At 36.4% G+C, this 16536-nt stretch overlaps 1 protein-coding gene across 20 annotated transcripts in view; it reads right to left on the minus strand.

Annotated features, from left to right (window-relative positions):
• The window catches only part of MBNL1 (muscleblind like splicing regulator 1), a 197002-nt gene that overhangs the window by 10875 nt on the left and 169591 nt on the right, over window positions 1–16536 (minus strand). For 17 of the 20 annotated variants that reach the window (XM_040636651.1, XM_040636666.1, XM_040636655.1 and 14 more), the window contains 3 exons: window positions 9235–9492; window positions 7984–8037; window positions 6921–7074 (listed from right to left, as the gene is read on the minus strand). In XM_040636651.1, coding sequence (XP_040492585.1) covers window positions 6921–7074; window positions 7984–8037; window positions 9235–9492 — 466 coding nt within the window. Of the gene's footprint in view, window positions 1–46; window positions 6606–6920; window positions 7075–7983; window positions 8038–9234; window positions 9493–16536 lie in introns of those variants that run through there. The other 3 variants (XM_008706983.2, XM_040636659.1, XM_040636664.1) reach the window with 2 other exon arrangements.

Here is a 16536-nt window from a genome sequence, read left to right on the forward strand (position 1 = left end):
GTGAAGCTTCTTCATTGCCTTTGTTTGGAATTTAAATGTAGAAAAAACATTTAGAGGGGATCTACTTATAAGTCTCAAGGTGGTTTGCTTAATGGGTATCTGGGGAAACAGTCTGGTTTTCACTGCTGGGTTAGACCTTCAGGACTTCTTGGAATAGCAAACGTTCTAGAAAATTGCACATACAAAAAATTGTTGATGAGACCTCAATAAAAACCCTGAATGGGAGATAATGAAGATATATACAATGCATATGGGGGAGGGGGGTTAACAGTGATGTTTCAATTGTTCCAACCATGATGTTAAAATAGTCCCTGTTCTCTTTTACATATCAACGGTACAAATATAATTTTTTTCTTTTTCTTTTCCTTTTTTTTTTTTTTTTTTTACCAACTACAGGGCACTTCCCCACATAAAGAACTACTGTTCTTTCTACGAGATTCTTTTAGATTTCTGGGTTTTAAAATATCAAATGATTTTATATTTCTATCTAAATCTTGGCACATCCTATTTAAACACTAGCAGCATCTGGGATGAACATTTGTTAGAAAAATATCTGCCAATTGAGTCTTGTCAGTGATGGCCCTACAAAACAAAGCTGCCATTGAGAAACACAGATTACTGAACTGGCATCCCCGTAACAGCTGCAATTAGTCTGCTATCACAGTTAGACTGTGGGTACAATGATCAGTGATTCAGCTCGGTCAAGGAGCTAGGGAGGCATCCTCTCAGGTGGAGTGCTATCACCCTGACAGGCATTTTTTTTGAGACGCTGGAAGATCTCTCTCATTTGCTACTACTACCGAGTCAAAGACTTGTGAAAGACAACAACAAAAACAGACCAGTAATAACAAAGACGTTAATTGGAGACAGTAGAGCAAGCGAAATTTAATCCTGGGTCTAGATCCTGTGAAATCATTATCCTCTCAAGGTGGGGCAAGAGGACTGGGAAAGAGAGGATAAGATGCATGAAAAATAATAATGTGGTATTCAAGGAATATTAAAGCCAGTTTAAATACTGTACAGGTTATATGTTTTAAATTAACTGTTTATTATTATGCTGCAATTTGCCTATTATGTTTCATCCCATGCATAATTTAGCCTGCACATGCTGGAAATGAGTTAACTCTCCTATCTGTCTAAAGCTTCTATGATTTGAATTTTAGTTTGAGTTATCTTCCTCATTACCATTATAACCAGTGCACACAGTTTTGAGAGGGATTTGCAGCAAATAAACATAAGGCAGCAATGAAAAATACTAGCCAGGTGCAATAACTCACAAAAATGAAGACATAATGCTGTAGGACCCACTTACCGAAACCAAAAATCACTTTGAAATGACCATAATATCCATCTTTACATCAAATAGGTTGATTTACTAATAATGATGCACAAATAGCCAATTGAAATTTCTTTCTTTAATTTTCAACACAAGGCAAATTTTAAGTGACTGTATTTATCAATTTCAAATTCCCCTATGAAGATATTTGCATAGCAGAATGGTGTGTTTCTGAGGAATGCATTACTGCTTGAAGATGCAGGCAAAACAAGTAGGAAGGTAATTTACAAATGCGGATGTGTGCACAGTGAAAAATACTTCAAGGAGAAGGGAAAGAAGTAGAAGAGAGAAAAAGGATTTTAACAGAGATTAGGTTGGAGGTTTGAATTTGGATGTGGTAATTCAAGCCATGTATGGTCAGAAGTATAAAGCTGATTTAGGGTCTTCTACAATTTGTATCATTTAGGACTAAACTTGTGTCATTTAGGGCTAAAAGTTCACAATCAATCGAATTATTCTCAAAATTGATATCCAAAACAGCAACAGCTTCATACTGTTTATTTTTGTTTCTATTCAATGTGCTGAATTCTATTCCATTGCACTACTGAATTCAAGTAATAACAAAAAAAACCTAGTGCTTACTACATTCCAGGCCTTATTCTAATCTCTTAGACCAGCCTATGAAAGTGCTTTAAAAGACTGTTTTATGAAATTGTTTAAAACTCATTTAAACACAACCTTATGAAATAATTACCATTAGTATCCCCATTTTAGAAATGCAAAAAACAAGGTATAGAGATTATAACTTGTGGTGGAGCTGGATTTAAACTCCCAAGTGTGATTTATAATCACTGTGCTGAGTTTCAAGTAAACTGTCTGCATTAATTTCATTAATTATAAAAAAAGTGACAAGCTGGGAAATTTTTTTTTCTGTTTTCATCCCCCTATACCTCCCCTGTCACTCCCACCCTCCCAAAGAAAATTTCCTGGCCTTCTGTTTCTGTATGTCTGGTAAGTTGCAACACAAGCCAGAGCTGAAGTTGCTTAAAGCACATGTATTTTTAGATGGTTTTAAATCACAAGCCCACACTGAGGGCAATATACGAGGAGGAGAGAAGAGAGGCATGCTTCTGAGGATAGCAAGTCAGCAAAACCGGTGAGGGATAACGGGGAGAAAAATTCCTCAAGATACGGAGGAGGGGAGTCTGCGGGTCTGTGAGTAGTTGGGCACAGCCTGTTCTTCCACAACCACACCCCGCAGGTACAGGTTGTCAAGGGAATGGGCGGCTTGTGAGGCTAAGGAGCTCAGGCAGGCATGCCTGTACCCAAGGCAGCCCCAGGAACTCTGGAGGGCCTGCCTCGCTGACACCCTGTAAGCACGGGCAAGGACCACTCCAGCGGGCTAAAAGATGGAGAAATAGGCAGGCTGTTTACCTTACTGGACCGCACAGGACCTCTCTTTGAGAGTGGGGGTGGGAGGGAAGAGATGTTGAGGAGGGGGTCCTGGAATCCTAGTAATGTCTGGTGTTTCTATCCAACACAGTGAACTTAGAGTTTAGAGGTGGACTTAATTTAAATTTAAGAAAATAAACTGATGTACATAACAGTGATATTTCTTACCTTCTCTAATCTCGGGGGTGAAATTCATACAGGCAACGTAAGTAGACCCTAGATTATGCATGATCTGTACGAATACTCAATTTAGTCTTAAAAAAAGAAACTTGAATGGGAACCTAATGTAATATTTCCATTTATTTTTAAATGAGATGGAGGGTATAAAACCCCAGTCATGGAGTCAGGTTATCAATAAGGCCTAGTTCATCTTTTAGGCCAAATCCTTTTTTAGGACTTCATGTAAAGAGTTCATAGAGGTTGAGAGACTGACTGAAACCCACCTGACCTGATTTCTAGTTCTATCTAAACCTTATAAGCTATGCAACTTGGAGCAAATCACTGGACCTCTCTAGGCCCCATATTACTCATTGGTAAAATGGGACTATTAAAGCCAACCTTTAGGGATTGCTTGAGAACAAGTAAGATAATGTATATAAAGTATCCAGTGTAGTATGGCACAGAGCAAGCACTCAACAGAGGTAGCTCTTTTGAACAAAATGTGTGAAACAACTGGGCCAGAAGCCATGGGGAGTTGTGGGGCTTGGAACTGGAGAGAATGCAGACCTTCTAAAGGACTGACATTTTGTTTTTATTTAAACACTCCTAGACAAATATTTCTGGATTCTAGATTTAGCCCCTGGGTTATAAATTTGTAATCCCTAGTGTCAATACCGGTATACCATGTGGCATTGATTCAATGAATGGATGGATGGAAAATGGGGAAGGAAAAGACGAAGGGAGGGAAGGAAGATAAGAGGGAAGAAGAGAACAGACGGTCGGAAGGATAGATGGATAAATGGGTAGATGCCATGTAAGTCCAATTTTGTTACTAAAAGTTATGATATACAGTAATTTTTTTTAGCTAGCCACCTGGCTTGCCACTGAACCCCGATCTTTCGCCAGCAACCTAGTCTGTATACACAGTCACCTCCTTTAATGATTTAGACAACTATGCTTCACTGTAACTTCAATGAAATAGACCTACATACCCCTGAAATTATTACTGAAGCAAGAGACTACAGAGCTCTAAACTAAGCTGCAAAAAATAAATAACTTCTATTTTCTTTTCAGTTCCAATAGAGCCTTCAGAATATACCTTCCAAATTATTATATTGTGGGCAGGTAGGATGCTCTGATCATAGAATTCATCTGTATGTCTGCAGAATAATGTAGTCTTTGGAAAATAAACTTCCTTTTCTCCCAGGTATTGTATATGAGATTACATGAATTTGTGGTAGGATGGATTTCCTACAGTTCTTAAAGGGCATTTAACAAACTGAATTATTTGGAAAAATTTTAAAAATTGAGAAATTTCACATATAAACATGCCAATGAGGTGAATGACTGGAAAAAAAGTCAGAAGATCTGGCATCCCCGGACATCAGGGCCACTATATTAGACTGTGCAGGTTTGCACAACCAACCACGGGAGGCAGAGACACAACTACCCTATAATGTAAATGGAGCCACAGAGGAGGTGCAGTGTAAAACAGGTACAACCTGCCAGGCAGATAGTCCCCAGGCAATTAAAGGCTAAGTCAAAACATTCACTGTCCCCTTTAGATCGGGCCTTGTGCTCCCAAGTGCCTCCCAGACCCCACAGTTCCTAATTTATTTCTTGTTCCATTTGTTTACGTTTCCTGCCTGGCCCCTAAGGCATTTTAGTTTACATTCTCTACATTACATTCCTTTCCCTTCTGGCTGTCTGACAAAGTGGTTTGGCAGAAGTAAAGATGGGCTATCCATTTTAACCTTTTAATGTTTTAGAGCCAATTTTTTTGTACACACGCACGTAAGACAGATAATGACAATAGTTTAAAAGAATGATGAAGGTTATCACCTACTTCTGAGTATGAGACTAATAAAGGTTAAGCCCTTTAAAACTGGGTTACAAATAAGTGCAATTTTATTTACTATTGTAATAATTTCATATCATATTGATCAGAAATATCAAGGACAGAATATAGAATATCTCTGATGCAAAATTCATCATAAAAATGCAAATATATCTTAACATTTTCAGCACATTTCAATATATTGTAACACATTTCATTTAAATTAACAATGCTTAGTTTCTAGAACAGAGAGATAAGTATGATTTTGAATTATGAATGTGTTTATTGCTTTTCCCTGACTTGATCCTTACCTAACATCTTTTGCTCTGGCTTATCCACAGACTATAAGCCTTTCTAGGGAGAGACTACTGTCATAAATATCATGGCATAAATGCAATTAATGGATAAGCTTATTTAGTCCTTAGTCATTAGCATGTTGTTGGAGAAACTAACGTAAAACCCCTTTATAAGACAAAAATGTTAGATTTCCTTAAATAATATATGGAAGAAGTTAGATTTTTTTTTATTTTTAGATTTTAAAGACATTCACTTTGAGTGGCAATGTTTTAATGAAAATAAACTGACAAAAACAATCTTCGATTTCTTCAGAGATTATGGTGGTTACCTACAATCTCTTTAAACTTTGTTTAGCTATCTGATTACAGAAAAATTGATAGATTATTTATTGAAGATGGCATTAACCTAGGGGCATGGCAATTTATATAAAAGCAAGAAGATTAAATTCTGGAAATCTCTGAAAACCTATATACGTTGAGAAAAAAGTTTTAATCTTATAAAATATAAGAGAAATATATAAAATATATATAAAATGTAAGAGAGATTTTCTCCTCTGAATGCAATAAATACTTTACAGATCAAAATGATTTATTTGTACTCTAAAATAGACAAACTGCAACTCGATAGACCCTATTTCGTGAGTACAAATATTTTATCCATGGTGCCTAAAGCATATGCTATTTTAATTCATGGAATACTCCGGATACTCCAGTTCATTGAATGTTGCTACATAGTCTACACATGGATGGCCAGCTTTCAGAGATGCACTGTATAGAAAGTCTTGCTTAGCAGTAAAAACTAATGTGAATGTACTTTATTCTTTTGTTCATGATTCAAAAATAAATTTTCACATTCCCTCATGGCACTATGAACTTAATGCATTTAAATACTGTCAATATAGGGTAATATACTAATGATGCTGGACCTCTGACCTACATACCTCATCACTAATTTATTAATTTAATTAGTAAGATACAATCATTTTATTAAATAAATCTCTGAACCCATGGCAATTATTTCAGAAAGGTTAAGAGGGAAAGAGGAAAATGGGATTAGAGTCTCCGATCAATTGAATTCCAGATTATGAGAAGTTTAATGTGTATTTTCTGAAATAATATGTATTTTTCCAGATTATAAGAAGTTTAATATGTATTTCTCCTGTGTGAAGAGTAAAAATAACAAATTTTCAAGTAATTAAATGACTGATTCATGTTTCTAAATTTCATACCATGTGGATAGCTCTCGAGTATGTTTATGTGACTAACTTGAAATTAACTGAAACCACAAATGTATAACTCAATAGTAGATGTAAACTTCCCTGGCCATGTAGGACTATTTCAATATTAGCTCAGGAGCAAATAATGATTTTAAGCAATGTACTGATTGGTACCAGTAAGAGCAATTTTTAAGAGCTCTGGAACACAGAGTCAGTTTTTGTTTGTTTGTTTTTTATTCTCCACCTTGAAAACAAAAAGGCTGAAAAATAAAAACCAAAACTGCAAGTGTCATTTCATAGAATTCAAATTTACTCTATGGAATCATGAAGGCAAAGGGGTCTTACAGCAGGAAAGTGTCATAAAATAGCTTGACAGACATATAACAGTGTTGAGGAAGGAGGAAAAAAAAGAGAGAGAACTGTGTTTCAATTCCAAATTACACAAACAAAAATAAATATATAAAACATCACACTGATCTTTAATCCACTTGTCATTAAGCTAAACTTCTTAGTTTTTAAGGAAAACCACATGAGATACCTCAGGAAAGTTTCCACTGTTGACCACCTTACCTTTCACCTCATCTATAGGCTAACTGCAAATTGAGGGCATGGCTTATCTGCTCTACCAGCACAACTCTCTGCAGCTGGTCAGATTCGTTCATTAACAAGCTCAGACCCCTTACCTGGTGGGAGAAATGCTGTATGTTGTTGCAACTGCATGTTGGCTAGAGCCTGTTGGTATTGGAAAATACCAGTGTTAAAGACTGCGGTGGCACCGTTGGTTTTTTCAAGAGCAGGCCTCTTTGGTAATGGGGGAAGTACAGCTTGAGGAATTCCCTGTTTAGTGAATGAGTATAAAAAACAAATACCAGTAAAAAGAGAAAAAGAAAAAAGAAAAATCAGTTGAAGGCTAAAATTGTTAGGAAGCACGAGCAAGCAAGCAGCAGAGCACTGAACTACCCAGGTGGAAAAAAAAAATCCAATCAACAAAAATGAAAGAAAAAAAAAAGGCAAGATAAAAGCTTTAAAGGAAGCATTATTTTTGTCCAAAACAAAACAAAACAAAACAAAAACCCAAACCAAACCAAACCAAAACAAAACAAAAAACCCCACTAGGACAGAGCACATGTTATAATGTGTTAAAGTGTTTTAAGTCCCATAATGCTTCAGGCTTTCTGTGAGAAGCCACTGATTTGGGGAAAGAAGAAAAGCTGCACTGCGAGCTCCATGAGGATTGACGAGTATAAGCAATGTTAATAGTTAATTGTACAGAGTGACTGAAACAGGTAAAATAAAAACTAACCCCACTCTGCTCCTCCCCCCAGACCTACCTAGACATGCAAATGTCCCAGAGCATGCAAGTTTTTTTTTCTTAAACACTGAACTATAAATATTAAAAAATAAATAATTCTATCACTAAAGCCATGCTAACCAAACAGGTACATAAATATACAGTCAAAAATACATTTTTAATGTCCTTAAAGTATTTCACTAGAACATTCTACAATGTACTTAAACTGAATGTGGGCTGCTGGGCTTTTGGAATCTTTCATGGTATGATATCCATCCAGGTACTTATAGTATAGTCTTTCCACTAATTTTGTCAGGAAACCACACTCAGTTTTTCATTGTACTTTACAACTTTATAACAGAAAAAGGAATATATATTTTTAAATTGATAAAAAAAAAAAACTTGTATCTACAATAAAGCTACATGCCAAGCTAAAAGGTGAAAGGTCATAGTACCAGGTCAAAGGTTGCCTCGAGGGGTCGCTTCAGTGATTTGACAGCCGACTGAGTCTTAATTAGCAGGCAGCGAGCACATGATGGCAATGGGCCAGTGGGGTTCAAGCGCATTAACATAAACAGCAAGCAGAGGTGCATCATGGGGGCAGCAGTGCATTTTTGGGTAGGTGAGAAAAAACAAATAAAAAAACAAATCATCGGAATGCCATATACAACGAATAACAAGACTAAGCATGCACAATAAAGGCACTACTGAGTTGTTATTGGGAGGATAACTCCTCTTTGTAGTTAATTACAAACAAGATACTCTAACAGAAAAAAAAAAAAAGAGTGAAAGGAAGAGAGGAGGAGAGAGTCTGCCTTCTGTATTTTTGCTCAAGTATCCGTAAACAAACACAGAAAAGACCTCTCTCGTGATTATTTTACTGTGCTGTGAATACCACACAGTATGTTTTATGAATATTTTCATGATTAAGTCATATATATATTTATGTAAAAAAAAAAGGACAACATTAAAACAGCTAAGCAAAGAACAAAGAATGGACTCATTAAAATCAGCTATTAGATCACATTACAATTTACCTTTAGAGTGTAGGTACCTGCTCTAAATGATTCAATCTCTAACTCCTCGAGTGCTGCTTCTCCTTTCTACATGATGGCATAGTCAAGCTTCTCTAGTTTGACAATTATGTTTATGCCACAATATTAGTGAAGACGATCTAGATAGCAAACTGTTTGAAAATCTGGTGGCTACTCCTCAAAACGATTTTGCTTAAGCGAGTCTCCTAAATAGTTCCAGATTATGTCATTGTTAAAAGCAAGATATATGTAGAGAAGAGCCTTGATGTGCAAAAGAACACACCGAAGGGGAACAATGGCTGATTAGATGGCACACAGAAAAATAAGAGGACCGAAAATGGCAATATCGTTAAATTGAAAAGGAGACAGGTGTTCTTTACAAAGCAGAAATTTCAGAAACCCTACATCCAGAATAAGACAGAGTATTAAGAGTTAGGCCAAGGCTAGGAGCAATCTGAACCATTGGAGGAGTTACCCTCACAGCTGTGAATGGTAACTTCATTATGTATTGTCTGGGATACCTGAACAAACATATCTTCAGCAAAAAAAAAAAATTAAAAAAATAAAAAAAATTTTTTTTAAAGGTTAATAAATGAATAGCTTGTAGTCAGATACAGTGGTTCACTTCGCTTTCCTGACGCTAACAGAGACAGAGCTGATGAGGCTACTCACCATGGCAGCTGCGGTGGCTGCAGCCTGAGCTGCTGCAGCCTGGTTGACCTGGTATTGGGCAGCCTTGATCTTGGCTTGCAGATGTGCGGGAGGGTGAAAGTATTTGCACTTTTCCCGCGAGCATCTCCCTTTGATGTAATCCATGCACACGGTGACTGTGTTGTCATTGGTGTCAATCATTGTGCTGTCAGCGGGATGAGCAAACCGACAATCGTTTTCTCCTCTGTTGCAATTGCCTCGCTGGTACTCTCGACATACCTATGAGGTCATTAAGCGCAGGGGGGCTCAGTCAACATGAGCAAAGAGAATCTTTCCGAAGATTTTAACTTACACGGCAAGACTGGGGGTAGAAGGCCACACGTGAAGGGGGGAAAAGATCATTTGCACGCACACACACACACACACACACACACACACAGCACCAAATAACTTGAGGAGCTCCTCATTGAGTACACAAGTTATAATGCCATCTCAGTAGGATCTCCATGAGAAAGAAAACGCATTTTTTATACTAATTAAGCTAAGACATCTAATTTAAATTATGTTGATATACTTATTAATTACCAAGGGAAAAAGCAGTAACTTTACAGTGAAGAGACCTGGCAGGCCCCACTTTAACCAAGTGATCAAAGTTAATAACGCCAGGAAGAAGACATAATGGAATCATGCACCCATTGATAGGACCCACCGAAAAACAGGCCACCACATATATCACTTTCGTTGTATTATTGCTGAGACTGTATCACCTAAATTTAATCATGAGAAGACATCAGACAAACTGAAGTGGGGGAATGTTTTACAAAATAACGAATCGGTACTCTCCCAAAGTGTCAAGGCTGTGAAAGGCAAAGGAGATGAGACACTGTCACAGATTGAACGATCCTGGGGTCGGGGAAAGGATATTGGTAGAGCAACTGGTGAAATCTGACTGAGGTCTGCAGATTGGCCAATAGCAGAATATCACCGCTAATTTGTTTTGTAAGTGATGACACGGTCGTGTGAGTGGTTAACATTTAGGTAAGCCGGCTGACGGATGGACAGGAGCTCTTGGTTCTGTTTTTGCAACTTTTGTGCTAATCTGAAATTATGTACGAGTAAAAGTGTAAAATTTGATAGCTTTTTAGTAAAATGGTTCCAAGAGCTATGTTTCTGATCAATAGAGATTCACTTGGTAGTTACATGGAGCAGAAGAAGAAGATTAGTTTTTGTTACTATTTGTTTTGTATCTGTTAATTTTGGATGGAGTCCCTGGGGAAAGAGTGAAAATGGATCATTTCTCATGAGTCTGCTCAATTTTGACTCTTAATATGAAAGTTTGTCACGATGGCTGCTCACATCAGGAGGTTGCCAGCACTGTCTTCATTTGGGATAGTTTGACCTTTTTACCACAAGAGGGCCATCTAAAACACAGAATGTCCTTTCAATATTTTCATGCTCCTACTTTGTGCTTCAAGGAAACAGTTTTTATTTTTCACGTATCTTTTCACAAACTGAGAAAATATACAGACCCCAAGCACTTTATTTTGGAGTACAGCAACAAAGGGAAACAGGAACCGTGTTACGATTTTAAAAGCACAGGTTTTCTTGGATTTGTGTACATAAAATGATCACATTCAATCCTAGGTACTTTACCCCATTACATCCATAGCCCATTATTGAGCAAAGTGCTTCCTTTTGAGAAGACCGCTATAATTTGTATCATGCTACATCTGAAAATGAGCATTATAAATGACATCTTGCACTATTTTTAAACCTCAAGCTAACTGAAGCCTTGTATTCCATCTACACAGCAAGGAACCAACTTTATTCATCACCTCATTCACTTTATTTACTTTAAAAAAATTTACTGAATAAATACTATAGGCCAGACACTCTGAGACAGACTAAGAATCCAAAGATGGCTTAGGAAGTTACAGAAGACCCTCTTATTTTTTTCTCATTGCATCTGTCTTCTCGAACAGAAGAAAATAAGGGTAACCAGGAGTTTCTAATTTGAAAAGCAAAAGTAATGAAGCTGTTCCCCTGAACCACTGTCCTCCACTCTGGCTGAGCGCTGGAATCAGCTGCCGAGCTTTCTACACCACAAATCCCCAGTCCCTAACCAACACGTAACTGGATTAGGCTCAACAAAACCACCAGGAAGACAGACGCACACTGAACTGAGAACAAAAACTTCTCATGTATGTATATGAAATTTATGCTGAATTTATACTATGACGTACGAACAAAAAGCCAGTTTTTGTGTTGAGGCAAACCCGTGTCCACGCCAGCTCGAGCAATAGGAAACTACATGAATGCGCACACTTCTGGGGTTAGTTCTCCAGGAACTCTCACTTTCTTGAGCATGCTCACGAAGGAACTGGCAACAGAGGAGAGGACACCCTATCTGTCGATTTATCTTACTCTTGGCCACACTGACAAGAAAGATCTGAAAGCAGCCCATTTGTGGGCTCTTTCATAATCACTATTAAAATCTAAGATTTGTTATTTTCCAAAAAGCAATTATGCCAGTGCCTGGTGCTAGACATTTGAGCGTGAGTCTCCCAGAATACAACCGGAGGGCTGGGCTTTTGATTTTTTGTTTCTCTGTCTCAACATTCTTTTTACTTTCAGTGATGTAAACCGAGATTCCAATTACATACAAATGGTCGTTCTGAGACACCTTCTCATTCCTCCACGTTCGCTTCCTGCATGTGAGTGTGTGGTTCCTATAGGTTAAGGACTGGTTTATTAAAACTTTCTACTGTTTCCTCTCTTGCAAGATGCAGTTCAGGAGAACTCTAAATGTATTTAAGGGGATTGATAACTAGGAGTCCACGGAGAATTTGTCCTAAAACCAGCTTTTTCAAAGGTTCAAGGGATTTAGTCAACTGCTTTGTCAGGATCTGCTCTTTTTTTATGGTCTTTGTTACCCCTACCTTCAAGTTCTCCCAACATGAGAAATGAACAGAATAAATATACTGAAATAGCTGTTCTCCCATTATTTCTGCTTTTGAAAAAAAACAAACAAAAAACAGAAATTCTCCTATGAAAACTTGCACTGCTGAGAGCTATCTGCCAGAGGCACGGGCGAAGCGTGCCCCACTCCAGGTTGCACCTGTGTCACTGGTACCTACCTGAACAGAACGAATTTCCCAGGCCTTTTAAGACAACATTTTTGTCTAATGATCACCATCAATAAAGCAGGATCTACCCCTTGACTGTTGAATTTGGGCTTGTCCTGGGTCTTTGAGGAACTCAAGAAAACTTTAGACTATGCTGATCCCCAAAAGAAACCCCTTAGATGTAATATTATATTAGCAAAGGATATAAGTGGCTGAGAAAACGTCAACAAATTTAATCTTGTAACTCAAATCAGGATAAGAAACTGTAACGATTTAACACAGAGAGAACTTAAAACACAATAGGTTTAAAATCCTAACAACACTGTGGTTCTTTTGTCTCTTCTCATTCACTCTTCTGCAGGCACACATTTTTCAAAGAGTTGTTATGATTATACAGCTACTACTTGGTGATCTGTTTTGTTCTGAGAATCCCAATGGTGGGATTTTTTTGTTTTCCTAAATAATGTCCGGAGTGATCATTTGTGATGGCTGCATCAAATTCCATCAAACCGATATGCATAGTATAGGTCACTCTTTCAGAGATCACCTAGATTATTTCTAGATATTTTCATGTTACAAATAATATTGCAAAGAATATATTCACGGCTATAGACATTTAACAAACCATTTTCTAAGGTTAAATCTGCGGAAATGGCATGAGTGGGTCAACAATAGAAGTACTTTTTATAGTCTGGTAAGTGGTTTTCAAACAGATTAAAATAATTCCATCTATTTAGCTAAACACATAATGTGTTTCAATCAAGAAAAGGTTTGTTGAGTCTTTTACTTTATAAACATTAAGGCAGGATTTGTTTTGTAAATCAGGTAAGTTTAATATATTTTCCTACAAAATAGATGAGTCTACTTTTACATTAAAACCCATCATTCCAATAAAGAATTTCACTGAAAACATTTAAACACTAAACTCCATTTCCAGAACCATCTATGCAATAAAGTTTATAACTTAAAAAAATCAAAAGAAAAAAGTACTTAGAAAAACTTCCCAAAGAAATGTGAATTATTCTATGTAGACATTTTTTTGTTAATTAAATGGCAGTGGTATAGTAGAAAAAAATAGAGTTTAGAATCAGAAATTGTGGGTTTTATCTAGTTCTTATAGCTACCAGCTATGGAATCATGAATACTAAGTAAGATAATGGAGAGATAGCTGAAAACACACAATATAAATCTGGCTAAAAGAAACAGTTCTGTTATTTGACCTGTAGGTTTTGTTTTGTTTTTTTTTTATGAATGTGACAAGCATATTTCAAAATGGTCAGAATGATAATAGGTTTTATAAGTAGTCTTAAATTCAGCAATGTTCTGCAAGTTAAGGCATTGGGATTCTCAGGACATTAATGTCAATGTTTGAACTTACCCAAAACTGGACAGTCATTTGCCTGTTTGTTAAGGAGAGAGCTCTCTGAAGGAATATGTTTTGTGCTCACCATATTTAACTCAGTCATTTTTGAAGAATAACTTCCAAAAGCAGGAACAGAGAGCTTATCATAACAGGAACAGGGAGTACTTTAATATTTTGGGAAGTCATTTTAGAGTTTCATGACAAATACTATGGAGCTTATTATAAGCTTACATATATGTATCAATATTTAAGGAGTATGTATATATGTATACATACATGTGTATGTGTGTGTGCGTGTATATATATACATACACATACACATGCACCTGTTGTTCAAAAATAAGCACCACAGACTTTATTTTCCATTAAGCTTGAGCTATATGAAACTTTAAAAAAGGAATACTGGATAATCAATGATTTTATCAAGGTATCCACAGCATTAGTGGTCATGAATATACAAGCTAATGCCAAGAATTATTTGTATTTTCAACTCAAAAAGGATTATAGTCTCCACATTTTAAAATTCTGGTGATTATGGGTAATGATCTTAGTTAATTATATAATTAAATTCCCAAGACAGACATCTGATGATGTCATATCTAGTTTCAATCTGTTATCTACTAATTGTACAAATTTGGTCCATCTGAACTTCAGACAGCCATGTCAGCTACCTCAGAAGATTTCTGTTAAGATCAAATGAGAATCGTCTTCGAAATCTAAAAGGCAGAATCCCTCATTACTATTAGGCCAGAGAGCACAAGCATTTTTCTAATACATAATATAGCTAAGAGTTTGCTGCTTTATCTCATGTAATTAAAAAAAATCTGAATATATAAGAATGGCCAACTCAAAACAAAACAAAACAAAATAAGCCCAGGAACCTTCCATTTGATCCACTTCCAGGTCTTCATGTATTTATTCTTACGAACGAAAGATACAAACCAATGGAACAGGAAAACACAACTCTGAAACAAGCTCGTCATTATGCCACAACGCTGAAATCTATAGTTACTTTTACTACTTCTTCTGGATAAATGAAGATAGGGAAGTTTAAGGTTTATGTTGAAGGAAGAAATGAGTGGAAGAACAGCAAAAATGAGTGGCTAAGCTTAGTAATTACTGTATTTTTAAACAACTTACAACTCTTTTCTCTCCCAAAGCTTCAGCTAGCCACAGAGAATAGTAACTGATGGACTAGATGTTTTAAAGGGGGTAGAACTATATTTTACGGAGACATTCTAAAGCCTTATGACAGATTAAAAACATAAACTGCACAGACCTGTGTGCATAAAACTCATCAGATTTCTTAGTAATTTTCTAAAGAAATTAAAATGTCACACAAACAGTAGCTAACCACCCTCCACAAAAATACAAAATTAAATAATCCTATCAATAAGCCTATCAAATCCTATCAATAAGCCAATAAATAATTCTATCAAATAATCCTATCAACATAAACCTCATTAAAAACATCTGCTTTTCTAATCTTATTTTGAATCAAATGTCTTTTCTATGCAATAGATCATGACAAATCCATTAAACGCCTGTAAAGATCTAAGCTAGGCACATCTTCCACTACTACTTGAACCCTCACTTAGCTTTAAATGCTCTGTTTTGTATGTAGTCAATCAGGACCATATTGTTTTGTGCCTGTATGAAAAAAGTCACTAGACTCTTCTGTGTCCATAAGGAGAGGAAGCAATCAGCATCCAATGGCCTAAATAGGTACTCATGTCATGATTACGTCAGTAGGATAAAACTGTCAGCAAAAAAGTAATCTGCTTTAAAACAAACCAGCTCCAACTGAAAAATATCAGAAGTCAAGTGGTGTGCCCACCTTCCTAGAATATATCCTATGTTCTTCTCATATACACTGTTGATATAAAAATGATGCAGTTAACCAAACAGCAACCTAATATCTTCATCAGCATCTGAAATATAGGGCCACTGGTTAGTTTTTTGTTTGATTAATGCTATTATGCAGTATAAATGACCTTGATAATTACCAGTTTACTTGAAATATTTCATTTTGTGCACTGTGTTCTTAGTAACTTAACAAAATGTCGAATGTTAAGTGTATTGGAGGAGGCAAGTTTTTTAATTCTGAGTCACAAATAACTGTACATAAGGTAAATGATGAAAAGTTAAGACTTAAATAGCAGGTGTTGGCATCCTGTGGAGTAAGTATTTTATAGACTATTTGCATTTAGAATCACCAGGCAGATTTGTGAAAGACTCCCAACCCCCACTGAAAACCTCCTGCATCAGTCTATGGGGATGAGGCCCTGCATTTTTAGCGATCGTCCCAAGTGATTCTAATCACATTAAAACTTGAAAACCACTGCTCTAGGACTAGGGCCGTGAACGAGACGCCGTATTTTGTAGTTGGAATGCTCAGAATGTAAACATGTTCCCAGGGAGAATGTTAACAAATGTTAAAAATTCGTCATGTTTTATTTTCTCTGTTGGATTACACTAAACTCTGAATAAAGCATGTGTCTTTTGTGATTAATTAATTAACTGGTTGACTGGCTCATTTATGCTTTCATTTAATAAGTTATTGGGTATCATTTATGAGCTTGGCACTATCCTGATGTGGACATTTTCTTGTTAAGGATAAGACAGCAGTTAAAAGGTTTCAAAGATATTCCCCATGATATTTTTTACTTGAAAGATGTTCACTAGCTCTCCCTTGGGTATTGTTGTTCTTCATAATAAAGTAAAGATATGACTGAAAATCTTAGTCCTTTCCAGTACCTACAGATTTTAACAATTTCTTAAAATAATCACTGAAAATAAACTGCTGCTTGGAAGTTACAAAAAGGTATCCCAAAG

This window comes from Ursus maritimus, unplaced genomic scaffold (genome assembly GCF_017311325.1).
Source record: "Ursus maritimus isolate PB19 unplaced genomic scaffold, ASM1731132v1 scaffold_20, whole genome shotgun sequence".
Taxonomy (NCBI): domain Eukaryota; kingdom Metazoa; phylum Chordata; class Mammalia; order Carnivora; family Ursidae; genus Ursus; species Ursus maritimus.